A 17,295-nucleotide genomic window follows, 5' to 3' on the forward strand; every position below is an offset into this window, starting at 1 on the left:
CTGTATCTCCCACATTTGTAGGAGCAAGCACTCAAATTGTTGTGGTTGTGTTTTTTTTTCAGCCATCTTATGCTTATTTTGACTCACTTTGCATCTGTTCATAGTCATCCTGCGTCTATATTTACTTGTTTTTTGAGGTTTTTCTTATTTTGGTTATTGTTTTGCAGAGTTTGAGGTTGTTTTCAATCTGTTTTTAGTCACTGGGTGTCTGTTTTTAGTGGTTTTGTATGTCTGTGTCTATTTTGTTGGTTGTAGAAGTAATCCATCAACATGTGTCACCTGTGCGTGCATGTCGTGCCGCTATACAGGAAAACGTGCACGTATGAAAGAATATTGCAGGGCAAACACAACATGAGTCACACTCTGCTCTTATTTCTCTCAGAGTCTCTCAGTTTAGTTGTTGATATGATTTATTGTGTCATGCACATGAGACGGTGCAGCTGTACCACTGCAGAGGTGAAACATTTGCTACACAAGAGCAAAAACAGAAAATTACACCACAGGCCAAGAAGATTGTTCTCTTCCTCCTCAGACTGGAGAACATGTCTCTCTACGTTCTTCAGTCTGAGCTGGATCAACCTAACTGAGCTGCTTCTGTGGGTAAACACAAAACGATGCGGCGGTTTGCACTAAGGTGGATCAGGCTAAACTTTTTTTGTGCTGTGTTGACACTCGTGTACACGTCAGGTAAGAAAGCAGCTGTTCAGGTTTTAAATGTATTTGGTCATTGTTTTTTCCTCTTTCAGTTCCGCCTGTATCTGTTTTTATTGGCTACAGATTCACTTAGCATCCAAACATGATGACGGACAACACGGTGTGATTAGAAACATATGGCACAACGACACAAAACATAAAACATTACAACCCAAAACAATATAAAACAGTTTTGTAATGTAGGCGTTACGTGCTCCTGACCTCTGACCTGATCAGTGATCAGCTCTGCAGGGCAGGTTGTTAGTTTGATTACTCCACATAAACCTCAGAAATGAACAAACTCTGCGTTGGCACACACACACACACACACACACACACACCCTCACACACACACACACACACACACACACACACACACACACTCACACACACACACACACACTGAGGATTAATGGCCCTTCATCCACTCTCCATCATCACCGGCATTCAGCAGCAGCAGCATCCATCACTGCCGGGTGGCCTGCGGCGCCATCTGCCTGTCGCTGCACATTATTACGACGCTCCGGCTCAGTATTACTGACAGTTTGGGTGTGTTTGTTGCTTTCTGTGCTTCATGCAGTTCCACTGGGATGAAGGTGCTGCTGGAGGCTCTGCAGGCGCCACAGGACACGTCCAATCATCTTATTTATTAACTTACCAAAAGAAATAATAGTCTTATCCTGTGTTGGTGCTGCACTGCTCAGAAACAGGCTCCTGGGCAGAGTGATCTGTACGTTACCTGGTTGATTTGCTCTTATTTAAGCCACATGCTCTCCGGCAGCACGGCTCGAAGGATGTTGGTTAGAAGCTGAAACATCTGGATGAACTGCAGTCGTATTTTAGATGGTTTGCAGAGGATGATTCCTAACGTGACTTTCATCCATGATGCTGTTTCCCCCTAATGTTTAATAGAAATATCCTGACAACTGTTGGAGGGACCGTCACAACATCTAGAGCACTCATTCCTGTACCAGCAGGACCTGAAGTGACCTTCCAATATATGTCCAATATACGTTTTCTGCTCTGCAGTAAATCTGGTGATCTGAACTAAGACAGTAGAGATTATAGCTAAGATCACATCTCCTGTGCGACTCCTGCACTGAGGCGGTTTCACAGTGTCTGTGTGTGATGAGTTTGGCTGCACAGACTGTTGGACCAGTCAGGCGAGGAGCCACCATGTGCTGCGACAGCCTATGATCACCCTGTTTTAATCATTTCTTACAGCAGGTTTTAATCTGGTGGATCTGGAATGAATAGAAACCGGAGATCAGGTTCAGATGGAACGCGTCACTTTCCTGCTTGTTCTTCTTTATTGATTTTAAAGGGTTTGAGCTGAGATTCATTTCATTACTGTTGATTTTGCTATTTTAGAACGCAAGCTGGAAATTCGAGGCAGCTTTTTGATCCATCCTATCTAGAGCCGATCCCTATTTGGTTTTAGAATAATGTAGTTGTGTCAGACATTTCATGGTTTTCAGTGCTGAGGTCTCTGCTGTAATTAAAATTAAAAGCCATGAAATAACTTCAGGGAGGATGGTTAACAAAAGCAAATGATGAGGAACCTGTTTGAATCAGAGGCTTTAAGCCAAGAATAAGACAGAGGTGTTCATGTTATTCATGTTACTTTGTGCCTAATATGAACAGTGACATTCCTCTGATGTCTGGAGTCAATAAACCTGTAACGTGTAAATGTGGATATCACTTTATAAGCTGCCTGGCAGACAATAAATCCTGTATCACTAGAACCTTTATGTTAAACACAGATCAAACTGAGGTGAAGATTCATAAAACAGCCTTCAGTCCTGGAGACTGGAAATCCAGGGGCGATTCTGGATTCTGACCTAGACTTTATTACTCCAGAGGCTTGCTAGGATCTGATCTTTCCTGGAGAACCTTATTAATGTCCCAGGGGAAATTCTAGAAAGAACAGGGACGTTCCCGGGCGCTAAAACCCTCATTCAGGCCATTGTGTGCAGCCACTTAGACCATTCAGTGGCCTGCCCCAGAAATCAATTCAGCGGCTCCAACTTGCAGCCAGAGTCCACCCAGGACAGACAAAACAGCACCATATTTCTTCTGTTCTGGCCTCACTGGCCCTCAAAATTAAATTTAAACTTGTATTACTTGTTTTTAGTAGACTCTGTAATAGCCTCCCACTGGAAATAAAAGGATCTCAGTGTCCTTTTTGTAAATCTATGGCTGTAGTTATGTTTTATAGATTAGTTTCTCCTGTATAATTAGTTTTACATTGATTTTTAATCCAGTTATTCTGGTTTGTTTGTTTACTTGTCCTTTCATTGACGCATATTAATCCTAAGTATTTTATTTTCGACCATGACTGTACATCAGTCCTCTGTTGTAAACTTCAGCCTGCAGTCGCACCTCCCTGATTTATGGGCGAATATTATGGGAACAGTGTTTTTCTGCAGATGATTTTTTTGTTTCTTTTCGCTGGTGCTGAGACAGGCTGCATCAGGTACAGCCCTGCGATATTAAACAGCCCCAGACAAATTTATAGTTCTCATCATGGGTGCTCATAAAGCCGTATTATGGGCTGAGCGGAGGAGGAGCGGGTGGGGCCTGGCTGGGAACACAGAGGCAGACTGTGGTCACTGACCGGAGACTCTACTGGCTTTTATTCTACTCAAATCAGACCGCATGTCTGACCCAGGGGTCCGCCTGCTGCCCGGAGCGAACTGCACTCATTCCCCCGGTATCTGACAGATGGATGCGCTCCTGTCGTAGGATGAAAAAATCGCCTGGAATATTTTTTTGCCATTTTCGCTCACAGCCTATTTATGGGAGGCAGCAGCGGCTTGGCCCTTTCTTTATGGTAGTGTCGAGATCTCCGCGGTTCGCTGTGTGAATGGCCTGATCATTCTCATTTCGCGATCCTGAGGAATAATTATGAACAACGCGCAAGATATGTCGCCCGATTTCGTGTTGATGCGCCTGGTTTCCGCGGCCGAGGATGACCGCTTGGACGCAGAAAACGGGAATCTGCCGCCGGGAGGAGTGGTGGCAGGGCTGGGGAAGGAGGTCCTGGCTCACAGCGGCGTCAAATCAGGTTTGGATATAAGCCGAGATCCGACGGCGGGCCTTGAGCATCCCAGCGGCCGCCTGAACAAAGCCCAGACGAGCGGCGAGGGCACGGCGACACCTGACACCGGGGTGACGGAGAGCCGAGCCCCGCTGTCCACACCTCCTCCTCCGCAGAGCCCCATGGAGGCCCAGGGCTTTGACTTCGCTCCCAGCACCGGCCTACGGCCTCAGCTGCTGGTCTTCTCCAACATAATGCGGAACGGAGAGGGGATTTTAGATTTAGACCGTCGGAATCAGCCGAGGGATGCTCTGGGTATGGACCAGAGCCCGGGCTCTGGCTGCTCCGGTCCGGCTGCCAACAACAACACCCTGAGTGCTGGAGACGTTCAGCAGGAGCAGAAGCTGCTGGACCTAACATGGGGAGCGCATCCGCCGGTCGCAGTGTCTGCGGAGATGCAAGAAGCAGCTGAGCTGTGCCACCGGCATCGGCTCATCACCACCCCGCCCGAGTGGCCCCTGTTGTCGGAGAGATCCAACGCTCTCACCGTTATCGACTCTAAATGGGGTTGCACCACCAGGGACACGGAGGGAGCCGTGTTTGAACTGGCCCGGCGGTTCGGGGAGCTGGGGGTCGGTGCGGTCCCCAAGATACTGTTCAAAGCAGGGGAGCTCCCGCAGTGTTCGTGTCAGGGCGCACACGGACCGGTAGGAGGGGGAGTAGAGTCCGGGGATGACCCGACAGAAACCAGCGATGCTTTGTTGGTGCTGGAGGGGCTGGGGAGCGGGGAAGTAGCCGGACTCGGCATGGACCAGTGCCCGGAGGATGAGACGGATGACGAGAACAGACGCCGCGAGTTTTTGCTCAACAGGAAAAGAGAAATCGTTCAGAAAATGTCCGGGGCTTTCTCCATCAGCAGTTTCCAGGCGGAGCTGAGGAGGCAGGTGGAGGGGATGGCCCCGGCGCCCGCAGCAGCGGCGGCAGCCGCGCACTTTGGCGCGCAGGTGTGCAGCATCCACGCGAACTTATCCGGCCACTCACAGGTAAGCTCTGGGGACTCAGATGTGATCGCACGGGTCTCGGCCACGCTACCGTCCCCTACACCGGTACACAGCTCACCCTGGGCCACAAGCCCAGACCTGAGCCAGGCGTCGACACCCAGGAAGCGGCCGGAGCGGTGCGCCAGTGCGCCGCGGACTCCCACAGGCCGGGCGGCGGGTGGGGAAAAGAAGCTCAAAGTTCCAGGAAAGTCCAAAAAAGGCTCGTTAAAGATCCGTCTGAGCAAACTGTTCCGGACTAAAAGCTGCACCGGCTCAAACCACCTCCTGGACAAGAGGCCATCGGTGGCCTATTCGGTGTCTTCTGCCGGGAGTCTGGTGGACATGGCGAGCACTGCTGGTGCTGAGCACGACGCAGACAGGTGAGACGAGTCCTAACATCACATACTTGTTTCCCACGGGGACTGAGAGGAACAAATGTTGCGTGGATGAGAAAATCATTGCAGGGAGGCCAAGATCAGATCTGTCAGTAATCACAGACCAATAAATGAAATGTCTGCTCTGAAGGCATCAGGACTCTCCTGTACTGGGAGTCAGCACAGGGTCAGAATATGTAAAGAAAACCACATGTCAGAAACAGTCCAGATAAAAGAGGAAGTCACTCTCAGGGTCCAGGTACGGTGATTCCATTTTCCTCCCACAAACATCTGACTTGCCTCAGAGTGGCAGCCATTGTTTTCTAATGATGTGAATCAGCTCACCTGTTGGCCTGGTCCCAGGCAGCCGGAGACTTTTTGGTGCTGCCTGTTATTAGATGCAGAGATTTTTCAAAGCTCTGTGGCCTGTCACCCTCTGCTGTGTCATTATTCACAGCAGCTGCTGAAGGAAGGCTATGATTAAAAAAAGATAGCGTCAGAAGTCTGGACTGCCAGAGCGAAGAGCATCAAACAGAAAAAGTGAAAAAGAAAACAGCAGGAGCCAAAACTGCAGACACACACACACACACACACACACACACACACACACACACACACACTGTTAGTCAAACACTGAACCTGTGCAGCCACTAACGTTTCCTCTCTCTGCTCTAACACTCCTCTCTTGGTCTTCTTCTTCTTCTAATGCTGGTCTTGGTGTCTGTCCTGCAGCCACAACCAGCCCAGACTGACCAGGGCCCACAGTGCCTTCTCCCCCGCCTCCCTCTCTGCCTCGCTCTCTGCTTTCACCGGTAAGACTCACTTTGCTGCTTCAGCTGGAACTGATGGTTGTGTCTATTAATCAGCTGATAGTCAGAAATCTGATTAGTGCTCATTACGATTTCCTAAACCTCCATGTGATGATCATGATCCTAAATATGTTCTGTTTACTGTCACACACACACACACACACACACACACAGAAATGCAGCACAAGTCACAAATGCATGACCCACAGGTCGTGATATCTCAGCACCTGTGAACCCGGTCGACGCTTCTTTGTTGAAGCCACACATGGACGTTGGTAAATGTGGACAGACTGTGGACTAGCTGTTCCCTGTTCCCAGTCTTCAGGCTAAGCAGCTCCTCCCTGTTTGGCAGATAAACATGAGAGCAGCATTGATCTTCCAGTCTCTGCAGGGAAGCAAACCAGCATATTTCCAAACTGTTCCTTTAAAGGCCTAATGGAAGGTGCTAATAAAAGTCGTTTAAACCCAGGCAGGATTTCAGCTGTAAAAACGCTGCACATGGCATCTGTTCCCACCAGTCAGACTCAGTAAGTGGTGCACCAGATAAGATAAGACAGAATTTAGCACAAAGCCCTGTGGCTACAGTAAGAAAAGCAGGGAGGTCTGTAGCTCAGCTGGCAAAAAATATTTAGCTGACTTTGTAAGAAACACCTCCACAGGGCTCGCAAGTACATCCAGGTGCCCTGCACCGCTGGCAGGTTCCAGTTCTGCTAAACACACTTGAAAACCGAAAATGTTTCTGTTGTTTTTGGAGTTTAATGAGCACGCACTGCTCGCAAGGCTAATCACCAATTAGAGAGAAACATTAAAGCTGCAGCGGGCACCGCTTCACACTGGCGCCCCCATAGGAGCGAGGGTGAGGGTGTTTGAAATCCTGGGGACTCGAAATCCCAGAAGTCCTGCACAGAGCATGCTCGTGTTTACCAAGCCAGCCGGTCTGTGAAGTCTCACACTCAAAAAGGATCTAAAGAGACGACAGAGGCAGAGATGTGACGTGGGTGAGTCCAGTTTCGGGGGACGTTGGGGATTTGCTTCTTGATGTTAGATTTGGTTTCTCTCTGTGTCGCTAACCAACTGCTGAATTTTACTTAGGTAAACAGTGAATCTGCAGCATCTCAATTAGCGGAGATGGGCTGTTCTTCTTTATTGCGGTGATTTAGGCTGATTAGCTGGGTGTAATTTTCCATAAACATCCTGCCTGGTGCAGCTTTAATGGCACTCTGCAGCACACGCTAAACAACGCACAATCACAGATACACAACCCAGAGCCAGTGTCCCTCTTATACCTGCATCTTTTCTTCACTTCCCTTTCTCTCTCACCTCTTGTCTCCTCTTATCTGGCTTCAGGTGAGACTGTTTCCCTGGTGGATGTGGATATTTCACGGCGGGGGGCGAACACGCCACACCCTCCCACGCCGCCTCCTCCCCCACGCCGAAGTCTCAGCCTGTTAGGTACATTCCTCTCCTGTCTCTTTCCTCCCCATTGCTCATTCAGACGCATCATGTGGGAGCAGAAAGTCTAGATTTAGAGGAACAGCAGGCTGTGGCACTTTCTCTTCATATTTCTGTCTTAGACAAACACTTTGCTGTTTGTTTTCTGTCATATATTTCTGGAAACTCAGACACAGACGGGTTTTTGTAATCTGCTGTAATCTGATTGGAGAAGCACAGAAAGGTCAGCTGCAAACTACTGATTTAATTTGAAATGTGGATGCAGTGACTCAGTGGATGGCGAAGGAAAACAATCTGTACCAGGAGGGAAAAAAAAAAACATTTTATGTTGTTGTTTGGATTTTTCAGGATTTCTTTGTGTAATTATATTTGTGTTTGTTTTTGGTGATGCAGCAGTTTGTACCGGCTGTCAGTGTCTACTGCCTCACGCTGTGCACATTTAGTTTACATCAAATTTCACCCAGTAAGAGATTTTCAACAGAGTAAACATGATTTCATAAGAAATAAATGTAATTGAAGTATCAGGCCGTTCTCTGATCTTTCTCATATTTTGTCACGCACATCTTTTTTTTTATGTCCTTCAAAAGATTTAAGAGCTTTTTATTGCGTTTAAAATTTAAACTCTGTCTTCTGACTGTGAGTCAGAATCCAGCAGTGTGAGGACTGATGGGTTTTTACAGGTTCTGTGAAGGAGATTCATTTAGGTTTTGGACTCATGCACTGCACATGGTAGAAGGATGGTTTTATTGTCGTCTTTGGTTTTATCAGGGGATAATTGGGAATAATGAATATAGAGTTTGGTTTAGTTTGCTGAAGACGAGTCCTGATGGTGAAATTTTGTTATTAAACCACATTCTGAGATATTTCACCTGATGGTATGTTTTCATACTATCCAACAGCCTGTTTAGGCTTTTTATCAGACTATAGTTATGGCCCAGTAGGTCCCTACTCACCTACTGGAACCTACTGGAAGGTTCAGTAGGTCGTTATCATCCCATACCTTATTACTCTCGTCATTATGTAAGTTACAATGACCCCTCGGTTATGTCTAGCTAGGCATTAATACGTCTTTGTTATGTTTACTCATTGGAGCTCCTTGGTTAGGTTTAAGAAAAGACTGGGACGTCCATTAAATCTGCCTACAGGGGTCACTACGTGCTGTGGGTGCACATCCATCATAACAATCTGCCCAACTACATCTCTACAAGGTGTAGTTGGGCCCTACGGACCTATACAAATGGGAGTGATGTTCACGGATAATGTTTATTTAATAGTAAGACCTCAATTTGCAATAATCTGGATAAAAACTATGAAAATGACCATAACTTTATTTTTATTAAAGTAATTAAAAGAGATTTAGTGTTTTAATTTGGTGAGACTTTGTGTCTGACAGTGTTGAGAAAACCTCTGTCCTTCCTTCCCTCCTTTACTTTTCCTAACTTCAGTTCTTTCGTCTCCTTTTCATTCTCTTCCATCTTGTCACTTTCTCTGCTTCTTCTTTCTCCCCCGTTTCCTCGCTCCCTCTGTCCTTCCCCCTTCCTTCCACTCCTTGCCTCACCTGTCCTTTTTTCCTTCCTCCCTTCCTTCCTCACTTGCTCCTTTCCTTCCTGCAGATGACATAGCCGGGCCTCAGCCTGGGCCTTTCCTAGTGAATGTTATGGGCGCCTCCCTGCAGTCCCTCCCCCTGCCTCTTCCTCCTCCTCCTCCTCCCTCCCACACCACCATCCAGCACAGTCTCAGCCTCAATGGTAAGACATGTTGGGACGGAGGGGGGGACGTTCTCAGCAAGTGAGCGCTGTGGAAGGACATGATCAAAAATGTCAGAGACATTGGTCATAATGTAGTGAAGAGACCAGTCACACCCCCCATGTGCACATTTAAATAGAAGTATTATTTAGACCATGCTGTCCCATTACACAATAAGATGCAATTACACAATAAGAACATTTCAGTTCCACTTCAAAAATCATTTATGTGCTTTTCTCTGACGTTCGTTTCTCGATTTAGACGCCTTCCTCCGCACCCTTCCTCATTCCAACCCTTCGCCTGCTGATGCTCCACCCCTCACCAGACATGCTCCGCCCCCCATGCTGTGCGCCCTGCGGCGGTCGGAGGCCAGCAACTTCGCCGCCAGTCTGAGAGAGCTGGAGAAGGTAAGACAGGCTGCTGCTGACTTTTCATTCAGAAAGTCTGACTGAGATCAGCAGGAGAGACCTGACCACAGATTAGATGCACAGTGTGTGGAACAAATATTACCCCAGAGTAGACATGAAAAATGAAAAGAAAAAAGATTTGCCCTAATGCCTCCATAGGATGCAGCACAAAAAGTCCAAACCAGGCACCTAATTGAGTAGATGGTAGTTTATTCCACTTTAGCTGCAGTCTGCTCTTTAGCTGGGTCTTTCTATTTTATTAGACAAGCATCAGTTTCTTGTGGCTGGCTGCAAAATCTGTCAGAATTATGGTGGAAACCGTAAGTGTGGTAGAAAAGCAACAACCCTCCTAAAGGTGTGGGCGACCGCAGACACAAATCTTATATAAAAGACTGGACTCGTTCTCAAAATGTGTTTGTTGACCAAAATAAAATCTTGCGTGACCCAATAGGTCAGAACCAGTCTCTAGAATGGATGTGGTAGAGGCAGAGGTAGAGGAGGGTCCTGCTCCTTCACATGCAGCCTGATGCTCAGTCTGGTCCTGAGGAGTTTCTCTCCTGTGTTGTGTTTTTGTGCAGCTGTTGTTTTAGTGTCGGCTCCTCGCTGCTCTGCTCCTGTCTGGTCCTCAGGGTGCAGCTGGGTTTGAAACACAAAGAGAGCTGTTCTCCAAATGTGAAAATATTTTGAAGCAAATGTGTCTCATGGAATAATCAACATTGCATCATCGTCCATGGTTTACTAAAGAATGATCCATTGCTTGAATTGCCTGAGGCAGAAATGTCTGTGCAGGATCTTTCCACAGTTCTAAGCTGGTTCTCGGTCTGAATGTTTTGTCGGTGTCTCTGGCTGCAGTGCGGCTGGTACTGGGGTCCGATGAACTGGGAGGATGCAGAGATGAAGCTGAAGGGGAAACCGGACGGATCCTTCCTGGTTCGAGACAGTTCAGATCCCCGATACATCCTGAGTCTGAGCTTCAGGTCGCAGGGGGTCACGCACCACACACGCATGGAGCACTACCGAGGTAACACACACACACACACACACACACACACACACTCTACACTTAAGAGTTTCTGTAATAGGCCTTAATATTAAAGCCCCTAATATATTCAGACTGGTGCAGCAGCTGACAGTAGAGTGGACAGTGCAATAACCACAGAATCTCCTCGTTGATTAGTATGTTCATATTTGTACAGTCAGCATTTACAGTTTATGCAGAGTCTGCACAGTCAAACGTTTGGGTGCAGGCTCTGGCAGGTATGTGCAGATGATGATGGATTTTACATCACACAAGCCTACAGGAAAGTTGGACTCAGAACTCGACCCAAACCAGCACCAGATTCACGTCCAACCTTTACCCTTAACCCAAAACTGATCCTCTTAACAAGTTCAGGCGAAATGTTCTCAAAAATCAAAGAGTGTCCTCACAAAGACAGAAAGAGAACACACAAACAGATGCTTGATTTGATTTAAATATGCAAATGTCATAGATGCTCACAACAAACACACACACACACCAACACACAACGCCTACAGAAACGTGTGTATCCATATGTGGATCATTAAACACATGGACCCACATCTCGTGTTTAAGGACCCAGGACCATGATAAGCCGTGTCAGGATTTAAACTGTGGCATCACAGGTATGTGACTATACATATAAAACTGTGCTCCTCTACGTTCAGCCTGCTGTCCACATTTTTCTAAAATGTGTGAACTGACAGATGTTCAGTCAACAGTTTAGATGGTTTAGCGTAACTGCTATTCCTCAGGTGACTTATACCACAGCTGGAGACACTGTCACACGCTGTCGGCAAAATGGGACAAAACAGGAGAAACGTTCCTTTTTACAACACGTGTCGACATGTAATTCCAAGGTGGTTAGCCCTGGTCCAATCCTGTAGTTACACCACATTAACTGCCCAAATTAGCTGCTTTTGATGTGCTACATATCTGAGGAACCATATTCAGACAAACGCTGTGTAACTGCTCTAAAATGACCTGGAACGACTGTTTAGTGCTAATGTGGGGTTTCATTTTGGTCTAACTGTCGGTTGTGGTGCGTTTGCGGCTGATGTGTCTGTAGCTTTTTTCACATGTGGGACATATTGTCAGAAATTCCTAAAATCTGTCCAAGTTGGAATGTCACGTGGATCCAGTGAGGTGAAATCCAACGCTCAAGCATGAATAACACAATGTGTGTATTTGCACACACATCACTAATAAGAAGGTGACTCATGAAAGATACATGGGTGACTGGACAGACTTAAACACACACACAGATGCTTGTCCTTTAGCTGCGAGGACACTCAGTGACATAATCACAACTAAAACAAGCAGACCCACAACCATAACCCTGACCCTGATCCTGATTCTAGCCTGAACCCCAGAACCAGGGTTGATTCTGATACAGCCATTTGAAGTTGAGAGGATCAGCCTAAGTGTCCTCACAGTGATGGTTAAATCACATCCACAGTTGTATAGAAAGTCATGTAAAAACATGCAGATGCAGCTCTGCATTAATGAGTCACCAGGGTCAAGCTATAGAGTCATCCCTGGAAACGCGTTCATTATTCAGAAGAGCAGCCCCGACTGACACAACACATTCACGTCAACACGATCATGTTTGCTTCAATGCACCATGGCCCGACATGAATCGGGGGCAGAAAGTCTTTCAGGTAAAGAGCAGGTCAACAGGAATCCAGCTCATAATGTTTAGACATAAACTGAGCTGGAAGTTTAAAATTAGCTACACTAAGCTTAAAATAAGCCGCTCTATCTCAACAGTCCTGCAAAAAACACCTCAGGGGCACATTAAAGCCAGGACTTGATGTTCTAACTCAGGGAACTAACTTGTATAGCACAGTCTGGTGTGTCTACTTTAAAAACATTACTTATTATTAAAGACCTTTACATGATCATTTGCTTTATGTGGCGCATAAAGAACAATATTTATTTGTACTTCCAGGGACGTTCAGCTTGTGGTGTCACCCGAAGTTTGAGGACCGCTGCCACTCGGTGGTGGAGTTCATCGAGCGAGCCATCATGCATTCCAAGAACGGCAAATTCCTCTACTTCCTCCGCTCCAGAGTCCCAGGTAAAATATGGGTCATACATTCACACGCAGCCCGATCAAAAATGGATGTGAGCTGCCACTTAGTGAGAAGTACCTGAGAGACGGAGGACTGGGGGAATGTATCTGAAATAAGTCACTTCTCGTATTTGTCTTCAATACGTATACAAACATGCATATTTGCATTTCTCATGTCTGTCCAAATAGCCACACTGGCAGCTTTGAGCACTTCAATGCACATTCATGTGTCGCAGCCCGATCAGATATCGTGATGCCATTCAGTGGCCTGTTATCAGTTTTTGTCAGGACTAGACGGGTCAGTACGAAGAAAATGCCCCAAGAGGAAATTGGGTGATGTTGTATATGTAATAAGCCTCTGGGCAACCACCCTGCTCCAGGCTTAAATACATCCTGATAGAGAAGGGACCAAGGAAAACCGTTTTACAGGCCCCCCATAGCTGAAATTATGCATAACCCTAAGGTTTCTTATCTCACATATGCAGATGACACACTAGTGTCACCAAATGAGTCGTTTTATAAACTCCCTGGCACAATGCATCAAATTCATTAGTAGCTGGATGAAGCACAATGTTCTTCAGTGCAATGAGGCCAAAACTGTCAATGTTGTTGGGTTTAAAGTATTAAATTGATTATTTATGGACACATACATGTACAGATACTAGATACGTGTTGGATGCTGACAGTGCTGACTACTCTCAGACCTAAACTGACCTGTATGCCTTTGCTTTAGTTTCAGAGTGCACTTTAATTGATCTAAACTGATCTAACTGATTATTTTCCTTTTTAAGTTTTAATGCTTGTTCGTCTTTGTGCTTTTGCTTTTTTCATGTGCTCTACTCTTGTGTTGCCTCTCGGTATGAAAGGTGCTGTATAAGTAAGCTTGCCTCGCCTTTATGAATCCATTGCTGTTGTGTCTGTGAATGTCGCTCTTTGTTGCAGGGCTTCCTCCCACTCCAGTTCAGCTGCTGTATCCTGTATCTCGCTTCAGCAACGTGAAGTCACTACAGCACCTGTGTCGCTTCTGTATCCGACAAATAGTCCGCATCGACCACATCCAGGAGCTTCCCCTGCCCAGGTACGCGGCTCCTAATGGTCATGTGATCATTTACATATCCACCTGTAGTAAACCGATACAAACACAACAAACAAGGAACATGCTAGAAAAGGTGTGATAGGTGGAGTCAGAGACTTTGAGATTAAACAGTGTTATTCAGACTCACTGTTGGACTTTCAGCTGGGTAGTTCTCAGTCTCAGTGAGTTTTTCCCCAAAAATGTCTGAACATGAATATTTTATTTTCTGTCTGTCTTCACCTCGTTCCAGACCACTGATCTCCTACCTGAGTAAGTTTTATTACTACGACCCAGAGGAGGAGATGTACCTGTCAATCAAAAGCACGAGGAGGGTGGTGGGAGTCGAGCAGGAGGCCGAGTCTCAGACGTAGCAGCAGACGTCTTCTCAGCTCAAATCAGTTAGTTTCTCGTCCTCTTTCTTTGGTTGTTACACTTTCTAGAACCTACTGTCATTTCCAAGCACATGATTCTACTTAATTCAAGTCATGTCTGAAGGACAGAGGAGATCAGCTGTGCAGGTTGGTCAAGGAGCAGTTTATTCATTTTCTGAAATGTGCATATTTGCTTTCAGGTGTGTTCACACAGTGTAAAGGTTAGGATGAAGAAAATGTAAAAACAGCTCCTTGTTAGCTACTTGTCAGTGCGATTACAGGGGCGGTATAAATCACAAGCGTCTGATGGATTACCATGACATTTGGCCCAGATGTTCATGGTTTGCAGAAGATGAATCCTACTGACTTTTCCTCTAATGCCACCATGAGCTTCATATTCATGGTTCTGAGTTAGATGCTTCAGCAACTATTAAATGAACTGACATTCAAAGCAGATGATCACGCTCCTCTCAGGATTAAGTGACATCATATTGATAAGGCATTAACCTTTTCCTGTGGTCCCGGCACCAGGGATAGATTTATAGTCCAATACTTTGGTTCTTCATCAAATACCTGGCTCAGCTGCACTTTGTGTTCACTGCTTTATTAGCAAGTATTAGCATGAAGCTGAACTAAGGTGGTGAACCTGCATATTAGCATTTGTTGTTAGCACCTGATGTAGCGTTTCCTTTTTATCTCTGCAGCTTTCTCTATGGAGGACTGATCTGTACTGGTCTACCATTCTTCCAGTCAGTCCAGTTGGACTGGGATGGACCTGCGTCTGTGTGGATTTGGACTAATGAATAGAGAGACGAGTGTTTGCAGTTGGACGGTGGGAAAACTGTGGACAGAAAATGCAGATGCAGAGAACTCAGCCTCGTCTCCTGAAGGACTACAGATGTTTTTACCTGCAAAGATGTCGGCGGACTCAGAAAAAGAGCAACAATACTAGACTCAGTTTGCAAATTTCCTGAACCTGCTGAACTGGACTTTTAAAACACAATGCACTGGTCAATTTGTACAACTGTTGTTTGCAGCTGTTTCTTTGTTTTTCCTTCCATTCTGTCAAAATGAGGGATTTTGGATTAAAAGTTGCCCTCAGGATTGATATACACACAGAGGCAGAGCAACTGAGGCCCAGCACTGAGGATTTGGACCGATGTGATTGGTTAAGAGACACAGGGACACGTTGGAAAAGTCTGCAAAAGTCTTGTAATGAAAAAAATCAGTTTTGTTTTTTCTGTCTGAGAAAACCAAGTTTCCAATGTTAGCTTCAATGCTAATGCTAATGCTGAAATAAAATAGGATCAAAAATCAAACCTAAACATAGTTCTGTTTTAGCAGAGGTAGCTGTTACACCGACGTCCCAGGAAAGACTCATTCAGCTCTTTAACTTTTCAGCTTTACTGCAGCCGTGTTTCTTCAGACTGAAGTGTCATGTTGTTTATCTTCGCTTCAGTCTGACACTGTTTTCATGTGAACTGGTTTTAGTGATTTTCTTTCATTCTGCTCTGAACAAACATTATATTTTTCGATTATTGACTCAGATTATCTGGTCATACTGAGTTCATGAACTTCATTAGTGTGAGAGATGTTGTCGTACTCGTAGCACATGTGCAGCTACTGACGCTGGGAGACGTTTGGTACCTGCTTCTATTATACGTCAGTTGTTTTGTCAGACAGAAAATCCACAGAAAAGAAAACATGCGTCCTAATTTAGTCTATGGTGGACTTGTTTCTGACAGTCAGACGGGTCACTGGAACTGAAGGCCAAATGAATGAAAGAGCTTTTAAATGAAATCTAAAATGACTGCAGTGATGTCTGTCTGAAACAGGATGTTACTGTGCTGGGGGTTTTTAAAATCGCGTATGAGCCTCATTTCGCCCACACTGCCCTCCTCACTGTGTGTATATCTGCCGTGATTGAGCTCTACCTGTCGGTTTTTATTTGTTCAAGTGTATTTTGCTCATTCTGATCTCAGTTTCCTGCAGCTGGCTCCTGGCTCAGCGGTTTCAGTAAAAAAAGAGGAAAAATAAATATAAGTGTGTGCTGTCTTTTTAAAATTCAATATTTTTATGGTAAGAATGATATTTCAAAAAGTTGGAAAACAGTTTTGTACTGAAGGATTCTGAGTATTTGTCACATCCTATAGCTGCAGTAATGTATAATACTGTAATATCCTTTGTCGAAGGAAACATACAGGAAAATAAAGTTTTGCAGCCAGGTCTTTAGAAAGCCCCCCCCCCCAGATAAATTAGATCAATATTATTATTGAAGTAGATTTTCAGATATATTACCTGTCAGTTGTGTTCTCCAGTATGGAGGCCTCTGTTTTCATAGCCCTTAACAAAACAGGTGTCCACCTTAGGTTCAACTTGTTGTTTCCGAAGCTTTTCAGCTGCATCGCATGGTCTTCCTCATTGGCTGGACCTGCTCGGTTGTCGTGGTGACAACTGGCTGTTATTGTGCGACTAAGAAATGAGTGAATGGTGATGATTATAGCAGATGAGGCAAAACCAAACATACATTCATGTTTGTCTTCTGCTCAGTTTGACTCTGTGGCTGTAAAATCACCTTTCGAAAAAGAGCAAGGTTACTGAGTAGGAAAGTCTTATTTTGGGTGCATTATTTTTGAATTTCTGGTGCCTGGTCAGGGGTTAGCACTGGTGGCAGGTTCTCGGCATTGAAACTTTCATTTTTAACATCAGCTTTTCCTTTTTTAAAGCTGAAAACTCTCCAGCCACACTTTGGCTCATTCTGGAAGGCTGTTAAGTGAAAAAAGTGAGATATCCGAGTTAAATTATGCAGCTCGTTCACTCTGAGGCTCTCCACAGGGGCGTCTGGGGAGAAGGTGATAGACAGTATCTGCATCTACAAACGCCGGCTGCAGAACACTTGAGGTGAAGAGGGAGAAAGAGCTTTAGCTGAAAGCAGGACTCTCGTCTCCCAAGTGCTTTAAAAACCTATGCAGTGATGCAGGGAGAGGCTGTAGGGAGAAACAGAGACCACTGTATGTGAATAAGGTCAAGTGCATTCTTTGAGAAGTGCCTATATGGAAAGGGTTGCATGGAATGTGGATGTGAATAGAGTCACAGAGAAGGATCCAGTGAGAAGGAGGGAGAGCTCATCGTAACTAACGTGCTGCCTGAAAGTGCTGGGGGCCTGCTCAGCGATTGTTGACAACAGATGGGACTG

At 45.6% G+C, this 17,295-nt stretch overlaps 1 protein-coding gene across 1 annotated transcript; it reads left to right on the top strand.

Moving 5' to 3' along the window:
- Nucleotides 1-3,600: 3,600 nt before the first annotated feature.
- socs7 (suppressor of cytokine signaling 7) lies at nt 3,601-14,099 on the top strand. The gene is made up of 9 exons (XM_033325337.1): nt 3,601-5,153; nt 5,880-5,959; nt 7,304-7,408; nt 9,022-9,156; nt 9,416-9,561; nt 10,414-10,582; nt 12,531-12,659; nt 13,596-13,731; nt 13,979-14,099. Exons 1-9 carry the CDS (start codon nt 3,601-3,603, stop codon nt 14,097-14,099), a joined length of 2,574 nt encoding a protein of 857 aa, XP_033181228.1.
- The last annotated feature ends 3,196 nt before the right edge of the window (nt 14,100-17,295 follow it).

This window comes from Mastacembelus armatus, chromosome 1 (genome assembly GCF_900324485.2).
Source record: "Mastacembelus armatus chromosome 1, fMasArm1.2, whole genome shotgun sequence".
Classification (NCBI taxonomy): domain Eukaryota; kingdom Metazoa; phylum Chordata; class Actinopteri; order Synbranchiformes; family Mastacembelidae; genus Mastacembelus; species Mastacembelus armatus.